Source organism: Neodiprion fabricii, chromosome 5, assembly GCF_021155785.1.
Source record: "Neodiprion fabricii isolate iyNeoFabr1 chromosome 5, iyNeoFabr1.1, whole genome shotgun sequence".
NCBI lineage: Eukaryota > Metazoa > Arthropoda > Insecta > Hymenoptera > Diprionidae > Neodiprion > Neodiprion fabricii.
Genome location: NC_060243.1, coordinates 25,090,368 through 25,108,355, shown reverse-complemented (window position 1 = coordinate 25,108,355; position 17,988 = coordinate 25,090,368). Strand labels below are relative to the sequence as shown.

The window sequence follows — 17,988 nt, the reverse complement described above, 5'->3', positions numbered from 1 at the left end:
CATCCGACGGAAGATCCTCTCTTCGTGCAGACTGGACCACGACTACGTCAGAGCTACTGCGGAAATAATATCCCCCTTGTTGTACATATGTACAAGGTCCTCGGGTCCTTTTACCGGATAAATAAAAACACATATAAATATAGATACGTCGATGGATACATTCTTTGGCTATTTCGTATTTTTTACTTTTTTCTCCTGCTCTCGCATCGATTCAAGAAATAGGGCATCATGATCGTATACTTAAATCTGTTACGTATCATGGTGCGCAACTTTTGAATCTTTAGTTTTGGATCTGTCATTGGGCGAAATATGGAATTGGAATGCCTTATTGTTATCATTCATTTTTTATCTCTTTCGCGTACTTTTATACAAAAAATTAATTTTCAATCCAATTTGTTTTCTTTCTAAATTCTTTCTGTAGGCACTCGTTTCTTTTTCTCTTCAAATCTGCTGCTGGTTCAGACCAGAATAAAAATCACCACGAATTCGATTACTGACGCCGTGGAGAGACGTAAAAAAAGCTACGCTCCGATTGGGTTTCTTATGGTCTGCACTCGCAGACTGTGCTTTTTTTTTTGTCTCTTTTGGTTCCACAGTTTAAAACACGAAGGTATCAGAATTCACAGATATTGCACTGAGAAAAAATACCGTTGCATTGACCAGTTTGGGGTGTGGCACGTTCTTTTTTTTATTTTTGATTACGTCACCATGATTTTCGTTACAGTAAATTTTTCCAGTTGTGAATTAGACCGTCGATCTAGTAACGCGAAGAACTTCTGCATTAACGATTAACAAAACGCTCCAGCAGTTTCTCGTTTTCCACGAGCGGTAGTAAAGTCAAGAGGAAATATTCGGTATAACGTGGAGAAAATTCGTTTGTCAATTAAAGAAATTCTACGTCGTGTAGTGACGGATTGATACCAGACAGGGTAGCATTGACATCAGGTATAGTTCGATTGGCACGAAAATAAGAGGTTATTAATGAAAGTTCATCCTCATCCCCATTTTTCTCAACGCATAAATTTGATTTTTGTCGCGTAATTGACACTGAATTCAAATATCGGGATCCAGTAAAAGGGGGCAATCGTTCGTGCAACGTTTATTTACAACGATGCAGCAGTGCGGTAGCGTGACGTCAACGACAGAGCGATGAATAATTGTGCAGAACGAGAACTCGAGTCTTGTCAAAGTTCGCGCGTGCACAATGCACAGGGTGTACGTAGGTTGTAACAAACGAAGGGTGGGAACTGGCAAGGTGAATATAGAAACTTGGTTGCCGGTGAATAGGAGTAATTTTTTCACGAGAGTGACACAGGTAGAGTCTCTCCGATTCGCTCGTCAACTGTTTATACGTCGTTAGGGGTTTAACACTAACAACGAATGCGCGACGCTTAGGGAAGTTGGGGAAGGGTTGTTGAAAGTGACACAAAGCAAACAGACCCTCGAGTTTCGAGTTCCGCAACAATGGAGGTAAGTGATCGCGTGTGCCTGGCAATTATTGTATACCTACACAAGTGTGCGAGGCACATAACTCTTATACCGAGGAGGTATGGATACATATATGTACCTACTGCCTGCTCAATCGGAATCACGGATAACTCTGTGTGTGTTTCATATGTATTTCTAGCTACGGATGTAGATGTGGATGTAGATGTAACTGTAGGGCAAACGTGTTGCTTCGCGGCTTGTCTGATTTAGGCGTTACTCCGCCTCCTTTCCCGCGAGTTTCCGCTTCCAGTTATCGCGCATTATAGGCTTGTTTTGTTACACGTCATTTTAAATCGTTGGGGAATTTATAGTGCGATATAATTCTGACTAATGGGGTAACGTTATACCGGCTCTGTTACCCTACTGTATAATTACTATTCGCCGAGTAACGTGGCTTGCTTTTGTACGAAATATTGGCCGAAATTTAAATATATATATACACCTATATAATAAAAATCATTGATTGTTGCTAATATCGATGAGCAGCGTTTTATGACAGTGATTTGTAAAACCGTGTGTCTAATACTTCAACTCGCTGTATACACTAGGCAATGTGTCACTTGAATCCACTCTCGACATCAGCTGAAATATGTATTCAAATTCATGTGACAAGTAATTTCCCTTGCGTCGAGTGATTTTTAAAACCAGGCCGAGTATCGCGGAGTCACTCGATGTCGGTTGAACTTACTCGAAAATTCAATCGAGTCGAATCTGAATTGAACTTAAGGGAAATCACAGAATCTCTTCGATTCACGCCGAGTTCCGAAGTCGACAGGTTGACGCGAAACCACAGAATGGTCAACCCCTTGATTCGAGGTGTGAGCAAAATTCTATCTTCACCGTAAACACCTGAAAGATAACAAATTGCCTTTGATCTGGTTTTAGGGTAGCTACACCGTGCCGAGCTGCGTATCTCTTGGTGGACTTTGTAAACCGGATACACAGATGTACATATAGTACATTATTATCAGTAGTAGATAAATTTCCCAAAATCTATGTGCATGTACGTGCGGTATATAATATAAACCCACTACCTATACGCAGGGTGAAAATTGTTTCGGATTATCTGATCCGGCTTCGCAAACCACCCCAGTTTCCGATACAAATTTCCGCCAGCCGGGTGGAGCAGGTCTACAGTCGAGTTTACATTTATAAAATTGAAAGCCGAAGCCTGAAAGAGCTTCTTACAAAAACAAGCGTTCCCTAATCCGATGATCGTGGCGACATAGAGAGACGCTGATGAAATACGGCACGGAAATCGAAAATTATACAAAAAACAAAAAAAAAGAAAAAAGTTATATAATACTCGGTCAATTTTTTTTTTTTTTTATCATGTTCTCGAACGATAAGGTGATACAGGTACGCACGTTTCTCCGAAATGCATTAAAATAATTGTCTCGACACTTTCCGCAAAATTTTCATCCCTGTGGAATGTTATTACATTCTGCAAGGGGTTGCTTTATGATTCGAATTTCGCGGTTTGGGGGATCCCCGGGTCGAAATGAATTTGATAATGTATGTGTACGAGAGAAAGCGAGAGAGAGATAGAGAGGGGGGGGGGGGGGGGGGGGTGAAGAAAGAGCGTGAGGGGCAAGGGAGAATTATCGCGATTGCGATAAATCCGAAGTTGATAATTTGATCCCCGGGAAGACGGGAGAGAGGGATGAGAGTAAAAGATCGGGCGAGGCAGTTACCTGGTTAACCAGTAAGCGACTAAAAAGGAGCTCGTAAAATTCCCGGCTCGTAAAGTGATACGAAAAGTACTCCTGTATACGTAGGAATGGCTGATAAGTACGACGCGGGTCACCGCGGAATAATAACGGCCTAGTAGGCGGGTGTGCCCGAAACTGAACCCGAACCCAAGTTTCGAGCCTACCGCACGCCGCCCGGCAAAGCTACTCGTGGTATGAGACGAAAACATACGCGACGGGACGATATTGCACCCATGGGAAACTCGCCGGACATTTTCCCCTGAAATATTAAAGAGCACACGGACACGTGCCCGCCGCGTATGTACATGTAAACATAAACATATATATATATATATGTATGTATATACGTAGAGATATGTGCTTGTACCTGTCGGGGTATAACTTTACCCGAAAAACGGACTTCTGGGAGTTTACACTTCGATACACTATTAAACGAGGATACGAGGTGGTAACAAGTGAATATATACTGCGACTGACCCGGGAAAGAGTTTACCCTACAGCTACGCCATTGGGGAACAGATTTCGTTCGCGCTTTACGACGCTGCCGATACTTCCGAACCGAAAGTGTGGACGGATTTTTATTGTGCCAATGACCGGGAATATGCCAAAACTTGGTAAATTTCTGGTGTCGAAATTAGTCGACAGACCGAAGTCGACAAAGTCACGAGGTGGACGCGGCGCAGCGGCCATATTGTTTTCGTTTTTCCGCCGCACCTGCGATATTCGTAACGTTGCGACTGACAAACCGTCGTATTCTCCATTTCTTTTGTAGTTTTTTGTTTGCTCTAGATGAATACGTTTCTGGCACTTGCTACGGTGCAAGTTTCTCTTCCGTATAATTTCACCGCCGCCTCGTAGTCCCTTTTATTTTCACGTTCATACGTATGTATGCCACTGCGTATAGGCGTATTGTCGCGCAGATCATAAATTACGAATATACATATAACATGCATACATACTGTACACGTATACGTGTGTATGAAATGTTGGGTTAAAAAACTCACATATAACGTTGAGATGGGCGTTGGCTCGGATCGCTTTTACGGTTCGCATGAAGGGGCCAACTTGGCACTGATATTCGCCATCGTCAGTTAGCGAGGCGTCGGTGATTCTCAGGTTATAAACACCCGCGTTCTGGTCCCCGACCATTCGGAATCGCGGATACCCAACGATCTGCCCATCTATGGTTGTGAAAGTGAAAAAAAAATAAATAAAAATTATACATACATACATAGTTATACAAAGCAACTTCTGAACTATCTCCGCACTCGTTTATGGAATATAAAAAGTCGGGGCCAATGCGGGAACTTCGCAATTTCGTTGAGCTGTTTGTTTGTTCGTTTTTTTTTTCGTTTCTCGTTATCTTTATACTTGTTTTTTTTTTGTTTTTTACGATTAGGAATACAAGTATGTGTATATATGAAATCATTTTTTTCTTTTTGATTCGTTTTTGATTCGAATTGCAATGAGCAAAAGACGTTTTGAATACTTTGTGCGTTGTATGTGGGGAGGATTTGAACGCTAGATATTAGGACGTTTTTTAAAAGAGACACTCGGTGTACTGACCGGGCAAAATGACGTAGGCGAAGCCATCCTTGACCCATTGAACAATTCCGACTCTGTTTCCAACTTCACAGGGTATAGTGACCTCGCCACCCTCGAGTACCGAACTGTTCCTTGGTGCGACTCGGAAGTACTGCTGTGCTTCTCCTGTAACAAGCGAAACAAGTCAAATTAAAAACTCGCGCATTTGAATAATTTTTGTATATTTCCTTGTTTTTTTCCGTGAAGTTTGACCTCTCCAAGCACTTTTTCACCCTTGGAAAAAAAAAGAAAAAAAAAAAAAATTCACCGCCAGAGGCAACCGCTGTGATAAATACTAAAAATATTACATTACAAAGCGCAAATTTAATGGTGTGGGCGTGATTTGAAACAAGCTCAAAATTCATACATAGATCAAAAAATTTATACCACAGGTGTAATAGTTAGATGTATGGTATGAATTATTTTCCATGCGCACAGGCGATTAATTTTGAAAACTGAATTATTGTTGTATAAACAGGCGCATAGCTACATGGACGATTTATGAAATGTACTCTCTACTGATTAAGGGTGGCCATTATGTTGCGAATATATATCGCAGTCGTTGATTGTGATGCTGTAATAATTTTTTTGAAAAAAAATGAAGCTACAAATTTCCATACTGCGATAATAACACCGATTGAAAAACCGGCAACGCGTTAACTCCGGCATGATAACTCTGATAATTGGCGGATCAAATGAACTATAACTGAAAAAACGGCACGAGAGAATCGATGTAACTATGTCAGGGGTATCGTAAATTTTCATTACGGTTATTCCAATTCGGTTATAATATACGTTACGTACGTGTACGTACTTTCTACTCGTTTTTTGATTCCCGTGACCCGGAACCGGTGAATAAAATTGACGAGAATCAGAGTCGGTGTTTCTGTCGCGATATATGAAAACAACAACAACAACAACAACAACAATAACTACACCGGGGAGGGGGGATGAAGATCGAAGCCAGGGGATTTGTCCCATGGAGACACAAGGCTCGTTCCGTCATCGTGCTGCAATAATACGGGGTCGCTGCGGTTTGAAACAAGGGGAAATAACGCGATTCGAGATAGCGGGTGAAAGCACGCGTGTACAGCGAGGGGTGGAAGGGTGGGAGGGAGCAACTCTCGACCTTTTTCGACCCTGTTTCAAAACCCGGCCGCATAAACTGGTATATTGTACATACTCCCATGACCCATCCGTTAATTATTATTTTGACGCAACGACACAAAACGCGTTGTTATCAACGTACCACCGTGCGTTGTACGAGTAAATGCATATACGCGGGAAAAGCGAATAGCCGTTATTCGATTTTCGAATATATATCGCGTGCGCAACGTTTCTCTCCCTGTTCGATTGATCAAGGGTATACTTTGGCGTCTGTATAGCCGTGGCGGTGGATAAACTTTTAAAAAATGAGAAAAATCTCACCGGAATTTAAGCGTGGCGTATTTTCTTTTTTTCCTTTCTTTCCACCCTTTGCCCCCCCTCTCTCACTCTCTGCGTCTGTATGTTTTTTCCCCTCTCCGCCGTCGAGATAGAAAAAAGGCGAAAACTGTTTCGCACTGAAGGCTGGAATTGGCATCTCCGACTCGTAAGCCCTCCGGGGATTTGGAGTAGGTATAGCTCGCGTGGTACAAAGTGGAGTCGTCGCCATCGTTCGTCGCTATCTATACAAGAGAGAAAAGCAAGTCTTCTCCTCTTTGCCGTAACAACGTTTCCAGCGAATAGGGATCATCGTTTTTTTTTTTTAAACCTGATTTTCCGAATTACAGTGACGATTTTGCAAAGGCGATTCGTAACGAAATGAGCTCTCCGATATCCAGTCAGGGTTTTACCGATAACGCCGTATCACTTCAATTATCAACGGCATTTCACCGATTGCGGTATTCGCTATACGAGACGGATTTTTTTTTTTTTTTTTCTTCAAACATTGCAACGCGTGTCATCGGCTTTTGATCCAATTATCAGAGAGCGCGGTACACCTTCGGTGCATAACGCGGAGGCGGTTGGTTTAATAATAGGAACAAACTTGGGGACGAATGATATTCAGAACCTGAAAATCTAAATTTTTCCAAGGGAAATAGAATAAGTTTGATCGTATGTAACAGCATCCTTGTTACGTTACAGGTAAAAATAAGTCGGAGTAAATTCGAATAACAGGTTCGATCAAGCTAAGATTGTATCAGTTAATAATTTATCCTGTTCATCAAGTTTATTACAGCACAGGATTGCAGGATACGTTTTAAACGTGATAGGATTACGAAAAATTGTAAAACAAGTCTGTGCCGCTGATCAGAGGAGATGAGAAAAAATCACAGCACGAACAGGCTGTAAAAAATTTTTTAACACTCAAATTTAATACGTTTCAAAGATAACTATTGATATTTGTATCTTTATCGACGACGCCGTTTTACTAACTTAAAACTTTCACTCTCATCGTCGTTGGTAATTTTTTCTTTCACATTACAAAACCGGAGAGATGGAAAAAAAAAAAAAATTAACCGTGTAATATCTTCGCGGCGATGTAACGATTACATTATGCGGATATTTTGACGCACGAGGATACCTGTCACGAATCTCTCGAGGGTTTTTGCGTTGGGGGGTGAAATTTTCTGCAGACGTATATATGCACGTGAGTATGATTCACGATGAAATATATTACAATCTCGTTCTGAACAATAGATTTTGGTAACAGAGAGTGTTGGACCGGGTTCAGCGACGCGGGAAGTTGGACGAGAGATGAGAGAGAGAGAGAGAGAGAGAGAGAGAGAGAGAGAGAGAGAGAGAGAGAGAGAGAGAGAGAGAGAGAGAAGAGGGATCGTTTAAAGCCTTGACGGTTTTAAAAAGCTTAAAATTTATCGCCATAACGCCACGCTGAACGCCGTATAATAAATTGCAATGAAACTTAGGTACAGCTTTACCGAGTTCCTTCTTTTATCACGTCCGTCTTTTGTTGATGTTGGTGTTTGTGTTGCGCACCCGAAATCGCGGTACAGGGGCAGGAGGGATTCGGAGGAAGAACGCGAAAGGCACGAAGAAGAGGAAAACGGAACGAGGATGAAACAAACTGAGAAGAGCAGAGAATGAGGAAGACCAACGAGATAAAGTGACGTGTGAGAAGTACTGACGGCAAAAAGGAAGAGAGGAAATGAAACAAAAATAAAACATTTAGACAGGAAAATCCCAACGGGTCACGTCTTATCCACGTTCGCTGTAACACGCCTATTATTTATTTATGTATCAAACGTATACATATTATACGGTGCTCAAGATGTGGCATTATTCAAACGCTGGAGGTGTTTCTGTCTTTTTTTTTATTCGCATCTCACTGATTTCGCAAGACTGTATATAATTGTTGAGAAATTGAATGAAAGAATTATACGGGAAATTGTATCGCGAATGGAAATTTAACAAAGATTTTAAACTTTGCAGTGAGTCTTTTTGTCGATTACTTAAAAGGCTTGTTTTTTTTTTTTTTAATTTTTTTTTTATTTTTTCTCACTTCAGCGTTTCGAGACGAAAATTGTCTAGAATATACTAGAATTAAATTAAGAAATTTTACAATTTGGTAGAATTGACGGTTTATATCCGTTACGATCGAAACGCAATTTTCTCCCCCAAAAGTTTCGTTACATATGACGCGTGTGTTCCATACAATGCATATAATACATGCATACCTGTATATTCTGTACAATATTTTTTTTCAACTCCGTACCTTTGGATAAACGTTGAAAAAAATTAAATTCTGTTTTTCTGTGGTATTGATCTTTTTCATATATAGGTATATTTCGCTGTCGCCTGTTTTTTGTATTAAGAAGGGTCGTCGGATGGTTACGGGTGTATATTTTCGAAGTCGCGTAACATTTCCCGTCACAATATTCACGGTACTTTTCCCTCGACCACGGTTTGCAAATATACATTTATGAACACGATATTGAGCACAGGATACAAATACTATGACCCGTCCACTGTAAAATGCACAAAACATGTCTTATCCTTACGGCTAACTTGTTTTCAATCCGAAACAAAATGCGACTTCGATTCTGTACGAATTACGTGACAATGACTCGCGATGCACCTAAGATGCGAAAATGCAATGCATTGTCACGTAATTCGTACAGAATCGAAGTCGCATTTTGTTTCGGACTTAAAACAAGTTAGTCGTAAGATTAAGGCATTCGTTCATATCACCGTACACACACGGAAATTGATTCTGCCACGGTTAATTTTTTTCCCCAGAAAGTTACGTTGGCAATGAATTGCAACTGGCAAATTTCAGCCGGTAATTGCACCGCTTCGACGGAAAACGGTTAACCAATTACCCTATGTGTACGCACACACAACACCGAGGGCAGATAGTTCTCTTACCGACGTAGGTAAAAATACTACAGCGTAAAACGGAAAGAACTGGAAAGTTCCTAGCGGATTTCGCACGACATTTTCAAACTCTCCTCAATGCCGTCGCATGTACAGAGCGGGTTTTAAGTATCTTCCTCCGCACGTACCGGCATGTGTACAATGCAGAGCATGATCGTACACCAAATGTAGATATACATACCTATATACATATATATATATATACATATATGTATACACACACATATTATAATAATCGCGTAGCGATTCTCCGACCATTAAATCGGATTTCTGCCTTCACCCTCAAAGCTCCGCGGAATCAAGAATAAGGTTAGAGCAAAGGAGACGAGGAGGCGAAAAAAAAAGAACACAAGAAAAGTAAGTGAATAAAAGAAAAAAAAAAAAAAAAAGGACAAAATGAAGAAGAGAAAAAAATGCCTCTCAGCCGATTCGTCTTTTTCTTCGGAAGCCCGCGTGAGCTGCTCGGAGTTGGAAGGAGGCTGAGCTTTTGCTCGCCACGAAGTAGATTAAGTAGGTATAGACGGTTACGTACACGACCGTTTATACCGTTTAACGCGCACGTGTATATAAATATATACGTATATGTATACATGTATGTATCATATATATATATATATATGCGTATATATAATACATGATCCTTAATCCAGAATCCTCTTATCGCTTCGTTCATTCGGTTTTTATCCGTTTATCCCAACGTATCGATGGCTCGCTGTATATCTCAATTCAATTCACTTTTCGCGTCAACGTCTTGTACGCAGGTTGAATTACGTTAGACCGTTCCAGATTTAAACAATACATGTATATATGTACATATTGTAACGAAGGGTACCTTATTCACCTCTGTATATTTAAACAAGGGAATCTTAGCCCTTAGAGATAAAATCATGTTGCGAATAGATGAGTTACTCGGTTGGTTGGCTGCGCCAATCATTATTATTGTAAAAACAGAACTTCTCCGGATGTTTACTTGAGGGCAGGAATTTTCTTAAATACACGATTTCACCCTGTATTTTCCGCGTTTCGCTACATTTGCTTTATTATCATTGTTTTTTTTTTTTTTTCTCCCTGATGGAACAATTTTTAAACGTTCCCGAACTGAAAATCATCCTCAAGTATGGAATTATCGGCTCAGGTCTTGATAAAGTGTAAATAAATTATACTCGTTTCAGTTTATTCCCCGAATTTTGCGAAAAAGCGATTTTTTGGTACGACAGACACTAATGTTCAGACAACATTGTTTCGGCAGGAGAAAGGAAAATAATATTTCCTATATTTAAAACTGTCCGATAGTAGAGACGTTAGATAGGTGTACACGTATTGATTCTTCGAGTAGAAACCGAATCAACTCGGAGCGACGAAAAGGCTCGGCTTTTTTGCCGGGCCATTATATATCAGCGGTGATTCTTCAATTCGGAAACATATAAAAACGTTTCGGGATTTGGAAGCAAGCGGGTTTCAGAAGTCAGCTTGAATTTTGCAGATGGTGAATTTCGGAAAAATTCACGAGAATAACGGTGGGCGTAAATTGATGCGAAAAAGTTGCCTCCCGTATTCCGAGAAGTCTCATCGCGGATCGTTGAGGTCATAAATTTTTCAAAAGCCTAAGTGGCCGCCATTTTGTTACTAGAAATCGGGTGAGAGCTCGCAAGTTTTCATCGAATGCATGTATGTACCTTTTTTTTGTTTCTCAACTCGCTGGAAAAATTTCATTCCGATTATCCGAATCATTTTTCGCATCCCGAGATATTGTTCATCGCTTTTGTACAGCGGAAGATGATTTCTTTAAATCTGTGGGAAAAATATTACTTCATTGATTTCTTTGGCAATATCGAATGAAAGTATTTCACAATACTAAACTCGAACTGTTTTCTGTAATTAAAAATTTATTGTTCTTTCATCAGGCAGGGCGAATAAAAATAAACATGATAATCGTCGAATCAGATAATTACGGTTCAATGAATATTTTCCTTACAATTAATGTGCATTATAATTATAAACAATGTAACGTATCGTTATACGTATATAACATTTCGATTGCGTTTCATATATTTTTCGGTATAATATACGGGATGAGTGAGGTCATGTGAACCGGGAAAAATTGAATAATTATAAACCCGTTCAAATAATTGATACGGGTGCGCGAATTTCAATTTCGGATCATTGTTCATCGACGTATAACAGCAATAATCAGGAAGACAATAATAATGATAAACGACAGAGGGAGAAAATCCAGGTCGACAGAACAAAACCGCGATAGCGGTTCTCGGCTCGATCTGCAGGGAAATCAATCAACGACCATTACAAAAAGTGATTTAACGCACCAAATGAATTATACGTATAATATTGGCCTCTAAACAACGCGGAGCGATCGCATACACCGGACCAGCGATTATTAATTTCATGTCGAGAATTCATTTCATACGTTGCGATGTTTCTTTCTTTCTTTATCTTTTTTTTTTTACCCCTTAAGCTCGTACAATGCATGCATTTACGTTGCCGTACGATTTTAAGAGTACAATTACAATGGTCCAAGGTTGAAAGAGTTTCAAAAGCAGTTCAACCCTGCATAAAATTGCTCTCTATTTTTTAGTTTTTATTCGTTTGAAGTTTCAACGTTCATTTCAATTAATATATCCGCATCAAGCACTCGGTATTCCTTTATATCCGCTTTTAATTCCAACCGTTCTTTCCAATATACAATTTTCAAATTTACGCGCTTTGAAATTGAAGGTATCGCAGCTTACTTTTCGCGGTATTCTATACATATACAAGCATGATACACGTAGCCACATATAATATTTCATGCAGACGCAGAAAAAACCCGCAAATAGAACCTTCGGTACGTCAATCTCGAGGATTGATGATGAAGACATTGTGCAAAAAGAGGCAATCGGTAAAATTTGCGAAATATTCCTCTGGCAATAACGTTCAGTTATAGTCGTGCTGTAATTTCAAATAACTACCTAAACGGGTAAGAAAAAAAAAAATGAAAAAACCCCGCCGGACTTATGCAATAAGAATACGATGCCTAAATAGGTGCCGTTTTTATACAGTACAGCTACTGAAAAAAAGGATATAAAATAGGTGCGAGTAAGGTTAGATAAAAAAAAAACAATTCTCGTTTCAACTTATCATTCAAATTCATTCTCTTCTCTTCTTATTTAAATTTGGTTTCGCAAAAAAGATTTGCAAAAAAAAAAAGACACGTTTTGTTAATTCGCATCAAATACGTGGTTTCACTTGGTAGATAACAAAAAAAAAAAAAAAATTGTTATTTCAATTACTCTTTCGTTGAATAAAATGACACTATTTTTTTAAACAAGAAATTAAAACAATATTTTCATCGCCATATCCGACAAACTCGACGAAACACTTTCGCCGTGAGTGTAGAATAAGTTTGTCCAATTAACGAAATTTCGATCAATGAATGCTACTTGTAACCTATAATAATAATTACAGTGTGCAGCAGCAGCAGCAGCAGCAGCAGGTTGCGCATAAAATCATTCTGCGAAACGAAACTCTCGACGTTCACGCGGCATCACTGCCTGTATAATGCATGTAGCCGCACATACCTACGCCTTCCAAAGTAGGGTACTTAACTAATGCTGAGGGTTGCCTGTGGATGAAGGTACGCATAGGTTACCCAGTCGGTAATTAACAACTGCTTTGAAAAGTTACAAACACGTACTTGCATCGACTTACGTGCAGGGTGAGGAGGCGAAAGTAGGGGGAGATAAAAAAAAAAAGAAACATCCTTCTCTCCCGAAAAAAGTGGCTTCTCTCAACCCGACGGACTCTATACCCCAGTGCAATACCTAGTCCCTGAACACATCCGAGAAAAGTGAGGACACGGCGATCAAGTGCACCACTAACGAGATCCATTATACCCGGTACGTCACGACTGCGTCATAAACTCCACACACAAAGACATACCGGATGCAGTCCCATTTTCATTCACGATATGCAATTCTTTTCTCTTAATTACTTTGCTTATATTATCGACAGGTGTAATGTTAAAACATAGCGGTGAAAAAAACCGTGTCTTCAAAATTTGATGAAAACGTTACGAACGCGATATTTACACTCTCCCTGCTTTTCGAACACCTGTCGAAGGTTTTCGGAGTCGTCTCAAGGATGCAAAAGACACCCGGTACGAGTCTTCCATCACGGTTTCATTTGTATCCATGCTCGGTATAACACGAAGGCCACATCCGGTGCATCAATGGCCTCAGAGCTGGTAATATACATATAAGTTCGTTGAGAAGTGTCGAGGAGTACGAAGCCGCGTTAGTACGTCGGCATAACCGGTCACGCAACTTTTTACTCTGATGCTTCTCTATAATGTGCTCTGTACATGTATGTACCTACGAATAGGATGTCTACATCCGTATACGCGTTAATAAATATATACATATGTATATGTATAAAATATATAGTAGTCACGTACGGGTCTGTACGATTTCTTTGATAGTAATTTATAATTATAGGATTATAATTATACCTCGAATAAATTATAAATGAATAATGCGCGGGGAGTCGAGGCGTGGAAACCCTGGTGTTGTATAAATGGGTATTGTAGGATCGGCAGGTAAGTCTCGACCGGTGTACCGTAGAGACACATACGTTGAAGATTTAGTTGAAAAATCATCGGAGTAACGTGTATTTACTTATATTTCACCCCAACCTCCGGCTCCTGTTTTGCGTCCCCGAATGCTTTGAGTACAGGTGCAACGGACATCATGGGTAGATACATGTGTAGTTCATTATACGAATCAACAAGCCAAGCAGAGTTGAATGTAGATTGGTACGTTACGCGGCTTTACTTCTCTTATTCATTGACCGTTCGATTTTTATTTTTACCTTCTTTCACCTGTTTACACGTAAGAGAATACCATGAATTGAAAAATATTTCAACGATAGAAGTACGATAAGTAAAATAAACAATGTGCAAGCGAATTGACTGAAATCGAATTTTGTATTTACGTTGAAAATTCAGTTTACTGTTTTTGTTTCCTCTATTCCTAATTTTTCCCCCCTCGGTTGTTTCATTTTTATTGTTTGTTTCGGCGTTGAAAAATATTTCACCGTTTTTTCCACTTCCTTTTTTTTCTTCCCTCCGCCTTTATGCTTCAAACATTTTTGCACGGGAGTCGAGTTTGCTATAGAATATGAAGTATCGATGATAAATAATGCATCGAGATATCAACAGCAGCGGTGGAATCGATGAGTTATACAGGTATATCTGATGCACAGAGTATATACATATTTCTGGTTCATTTAACAAACGCCGCGGGAAATTTTTTCCAATCTTTAGTTAACAACGATCATTTTTCATTTTAACCTGTAATTTTTTTTCATTACTCACCTCGTTGACAGTTGTTTACATTTCATTAATTGCGATACGTACGTACATACAGATACGAATTTTCATCATGCCTCGATAAAAGTTAAGAACAAAACAGCTCCAGATTCCCCACGTGTTTTTTAATTGGCAAATAAAATTTCTTCCGCTTAAATGATCGTTGCGTTGAAAATTTGTAATATCGATCGTCAAATCCGTCGACATTGTATCGTATCGAATGTACAGATACAGTAAATTAGTAACGTTGATTTCGATCAAAGATCCTAAATCTGATCACGGTATGTGTATATATACATATATTGCAACCCGCTTCGGGTAAGTTTCCCCCCCCCATTCTTTTTACCAATCGTATTATTATTCAATCAACGCCGTTCTCTTTCTAATTTCCTTTCTTTTTTTTCCAGCTTTATTTGTCCATCTTCCAACAGAGCTGCTCTCGAATCGTAAAGATCCAACGAAAGCGATAAACCCCGAGAACACGAGGTATATCAGGCATCGGCATGAACGGTGGCGTGTAAATCTACGTCCGCAGGTACAAACACAGGCGCATGCCCGTGGATAAATGTGTAACGAAGGTGAATACCTGGATTTACGGTTGTTAATGCTTGCGTAGTGGCGGCAGGTCTTGTTGCTTTCAGTTCCATCGCATCGCCTCTTCTCGGTCGTTCGATAAGTTGCGGGACTAGTTTCTCTTCATTCATCTCGCAGGCTGCACATGCCTCGGATACCATTCTAGGTATTAACCGCGTATACCATGGTTCAAGGCACTCGTGATTTTTTTCGACCGTTATGGCCGCCGTACTTTTTTCCCCTCTTATTTTCTACACAGTTTTTTAATACTCTTTTCATCAACGACCGCAGGCGTGTCGCCGCGGACACGCGAGTCTCGATTTCACCGTGATTTATTTGAGGAATAAAAAGATCTTGATTTAAGGTTAGTTTGGATTACCCGCGGATAGGTTGTTACGTTCGTACCAACGTAAAGACGCCCGATTATGAAACCGTAATGGGTTCGGGAGTCTCGGCGTAGTAACTCTTGTTTTTAAGATCAGGAAATACGTGACGCGGTTGCGCAACTGCCCCGAGTGTACGTATATACGTGTCTACACATATGCGTCTTTCGTGTTTCATTTCATTCATCAATTTTAGTAATGTTTTTTTTTGTTTTTTCCTTCCATTAAGTTGGTAATGCCGTGTCACGTGACGAGACATCTAGCGACGACGAAGGTGGTATTGAAACGAAATTATCATAGGTATGCATGTTCTCGCTAATCGAATAGCTAATTCAGAACAATCAAAACGTTGAGACGTTGGGTTCACTTGTATTACGATAGAAATTTTTGTTAAAACGATACATTTCTCAGAGTCAAATTTTTTCACCACGGGCACGAAACTGCTAGAGGAATCAGGGGTTGAAATTCTCTAAATCAGATTTGATTATACTCGTTTATAATTCCACCACAACTGTTGTTTTGTGAAATAGGTATTATACGCTTGTAGCAGACACGTAATTGAATGTGAATCGAGGGAAAAATATTTCCCTTCATTACACCCGGTGCCGGCATACCTCTCATAGTTCCGTAATTGAAAACCAGTTATATCTACTTTACTATCCATACATACGATTCGGATAAAAACAAAACTTGATCTGTGACCAGCTTCACCTATTCATTTGTTGTCCAGGAAGTTATTTTCATTTCTAGTTACTTGAATACTGCGATTGAATTTAAACTGAATTCTGAAAAAGCGGTTCAAACTGTTTTCGCGATCTACATTCTACCATTGTCTACCTGGAGTAGCAATATTTTCACAAAAAGTCTGGTACACGAGTCATTCGGTCCCAAGACTAGCGAAAAATATCAAGATAATCAAAGTCGGACACAGTATCTACATGTTAATTTAAGTTAGATAATAGACGGAGGAAGATGTCAAGTAATAATACGTGTATCTATTATCTCTGAAGATGAAATAGCATTCTGTACATGTCACGGTAGCAACTGTAAAAAGCTTGAATTTTCTCTCTGTTTCTTCTCTTCACACTTCCCTCTTTGTTCATCAAGAACAAGTTATTCATGGGTTACGAGAGCACTCGTCTATATCGGAAGTTTTCCGTGAAACTCGTCGCTCGGCGCTAGAAAATAGTAAATCGAAGCTAAATATCCAGTCTTCATACTGAATGCTCACTTCTATACTGTCATTTCTACATTGATAATTGTCAGATCTTTTTAGAAATGACAATCCAGCCTCAGACAAGTAACTTCGGTTGCGTATCCGCTGGCGGTGAACGGTTAGTTTCACGGAAAACTCCGGTTACACGTGCAATCGTGACGAAATCGCTGGGTCAAGACGAAGCTCACAGGGGTATTTAACTACCCCGGGAACAAATTGTACGCCAAAGGGAGTAATCTATCATCCCGAACGCGCGTAGGGCAGGCAGGCAGGCAGAGCCGTAAGTAGTTAGCCGGCAATGCAGAGTCCGCTCAGCACCACTTCCCCGCACAACCTTGTTAACTTAGAAGTGAAACGGCGTGACAATGTCATCGTGATAACGCCAGGCGCCCGGCTGCAGTCGAGTTGTGATCGCTGTACACGGCCATTATGCCCGTTATTAGGCAGGGCGCGTGTGTGCATCATGCGACACGTATTTTACGCAGGCGCACACGCGCAACCCGGCAAACGACGGTCGGCCGGCGTAATATGCGGCGCTATCGCTGTAAGTCGCGGGGCTAAATTCAGTCATTAGTCTATTGTCACGGAGGCGGGCGGCGGGGAGAAGAGGAAGAAGGAGGAGAAGGAAGGCGGAGGTGGCGACGCGCCGCGGTTGTCGCCCGAAAGTTTCGCGATGAGGAGGGGGAAGGAAAGTTTGACGAATAGCCGTGGCTTCTTGGTCGTGCACGGCGACGCGGTTATACGTTATAACTTGTAACTCGCAATAAACGCCCCCCTTGCTTCGGCCCTTCCCTCTATATATCAACGCCAAGTTTCGGGAGGACTGGCTCAGGAATCAAGTTCTTGACTGGCTCCTGTCCCTCGCTTAAATCGTCCCACTTAACTACCCCATGAATTATACCACCGTATTAACCACCGCTCCACTTCCCAGAGTTTCTTGATCAAGCTTTACTTCTACCCGTGGTATTTACATACATACATAGGGTGCGCGAATGCGCTTACATCAGGCTTTCAAAGTAAAACGCATAAAAGCCCTAACTTTACGGCTAACTTGTTTTTGGTCCGAAACAAACTGCGAGTTCAACTCTATGCGAAATATGTGACAATGACTGGCGATGCACCTGATGTGAGAAAATGGGACGCATTGTCACATGATTCGTATGTACATTCGAAACAAGTTAGCCAGACGGTTAAGGCATTTATACAGTTTACTGTACTACTCAGATCCTTGTTAATATTCTTTGCTCGTATCTTCAATTTTCTTCTTTTTTTCATCGAAGTTCAGGTCAGCTA

General features: G+C 40.4%; 1 protein-coding gene across 6 annotated transcripts in view; it reads right to left on the bottom strand.

The window, feature by feature from the left end:
• LOC124182530 (nephrin) overlaps window positions 1-17,988 on the bottom strand; it is a 194,816-nt gene that overhangs the window by 48,971 nt on the left and 127,857 nt on the right. For all 6 annotated transcript variants that reach the window (XM_046569942.1, XM_046569940.1, XM_046569941.1 and 3 more), the window contains exons 2-3: window positions 4,767-4,910; window positions 4,205-4,381 (exon numbers count right to left, since the gene is read on the bottom strand). In XM_046569942.1, coding sequence (XP_046425898.1) covers window positions 4,205-4,381; window positions 4,767-4,910 — 321 coding nt within the window. The remainder of the gene's footprint in view (window positions 1-4,204; window positions 4,382-4,766; window positions 4,911-17,988) is intronic.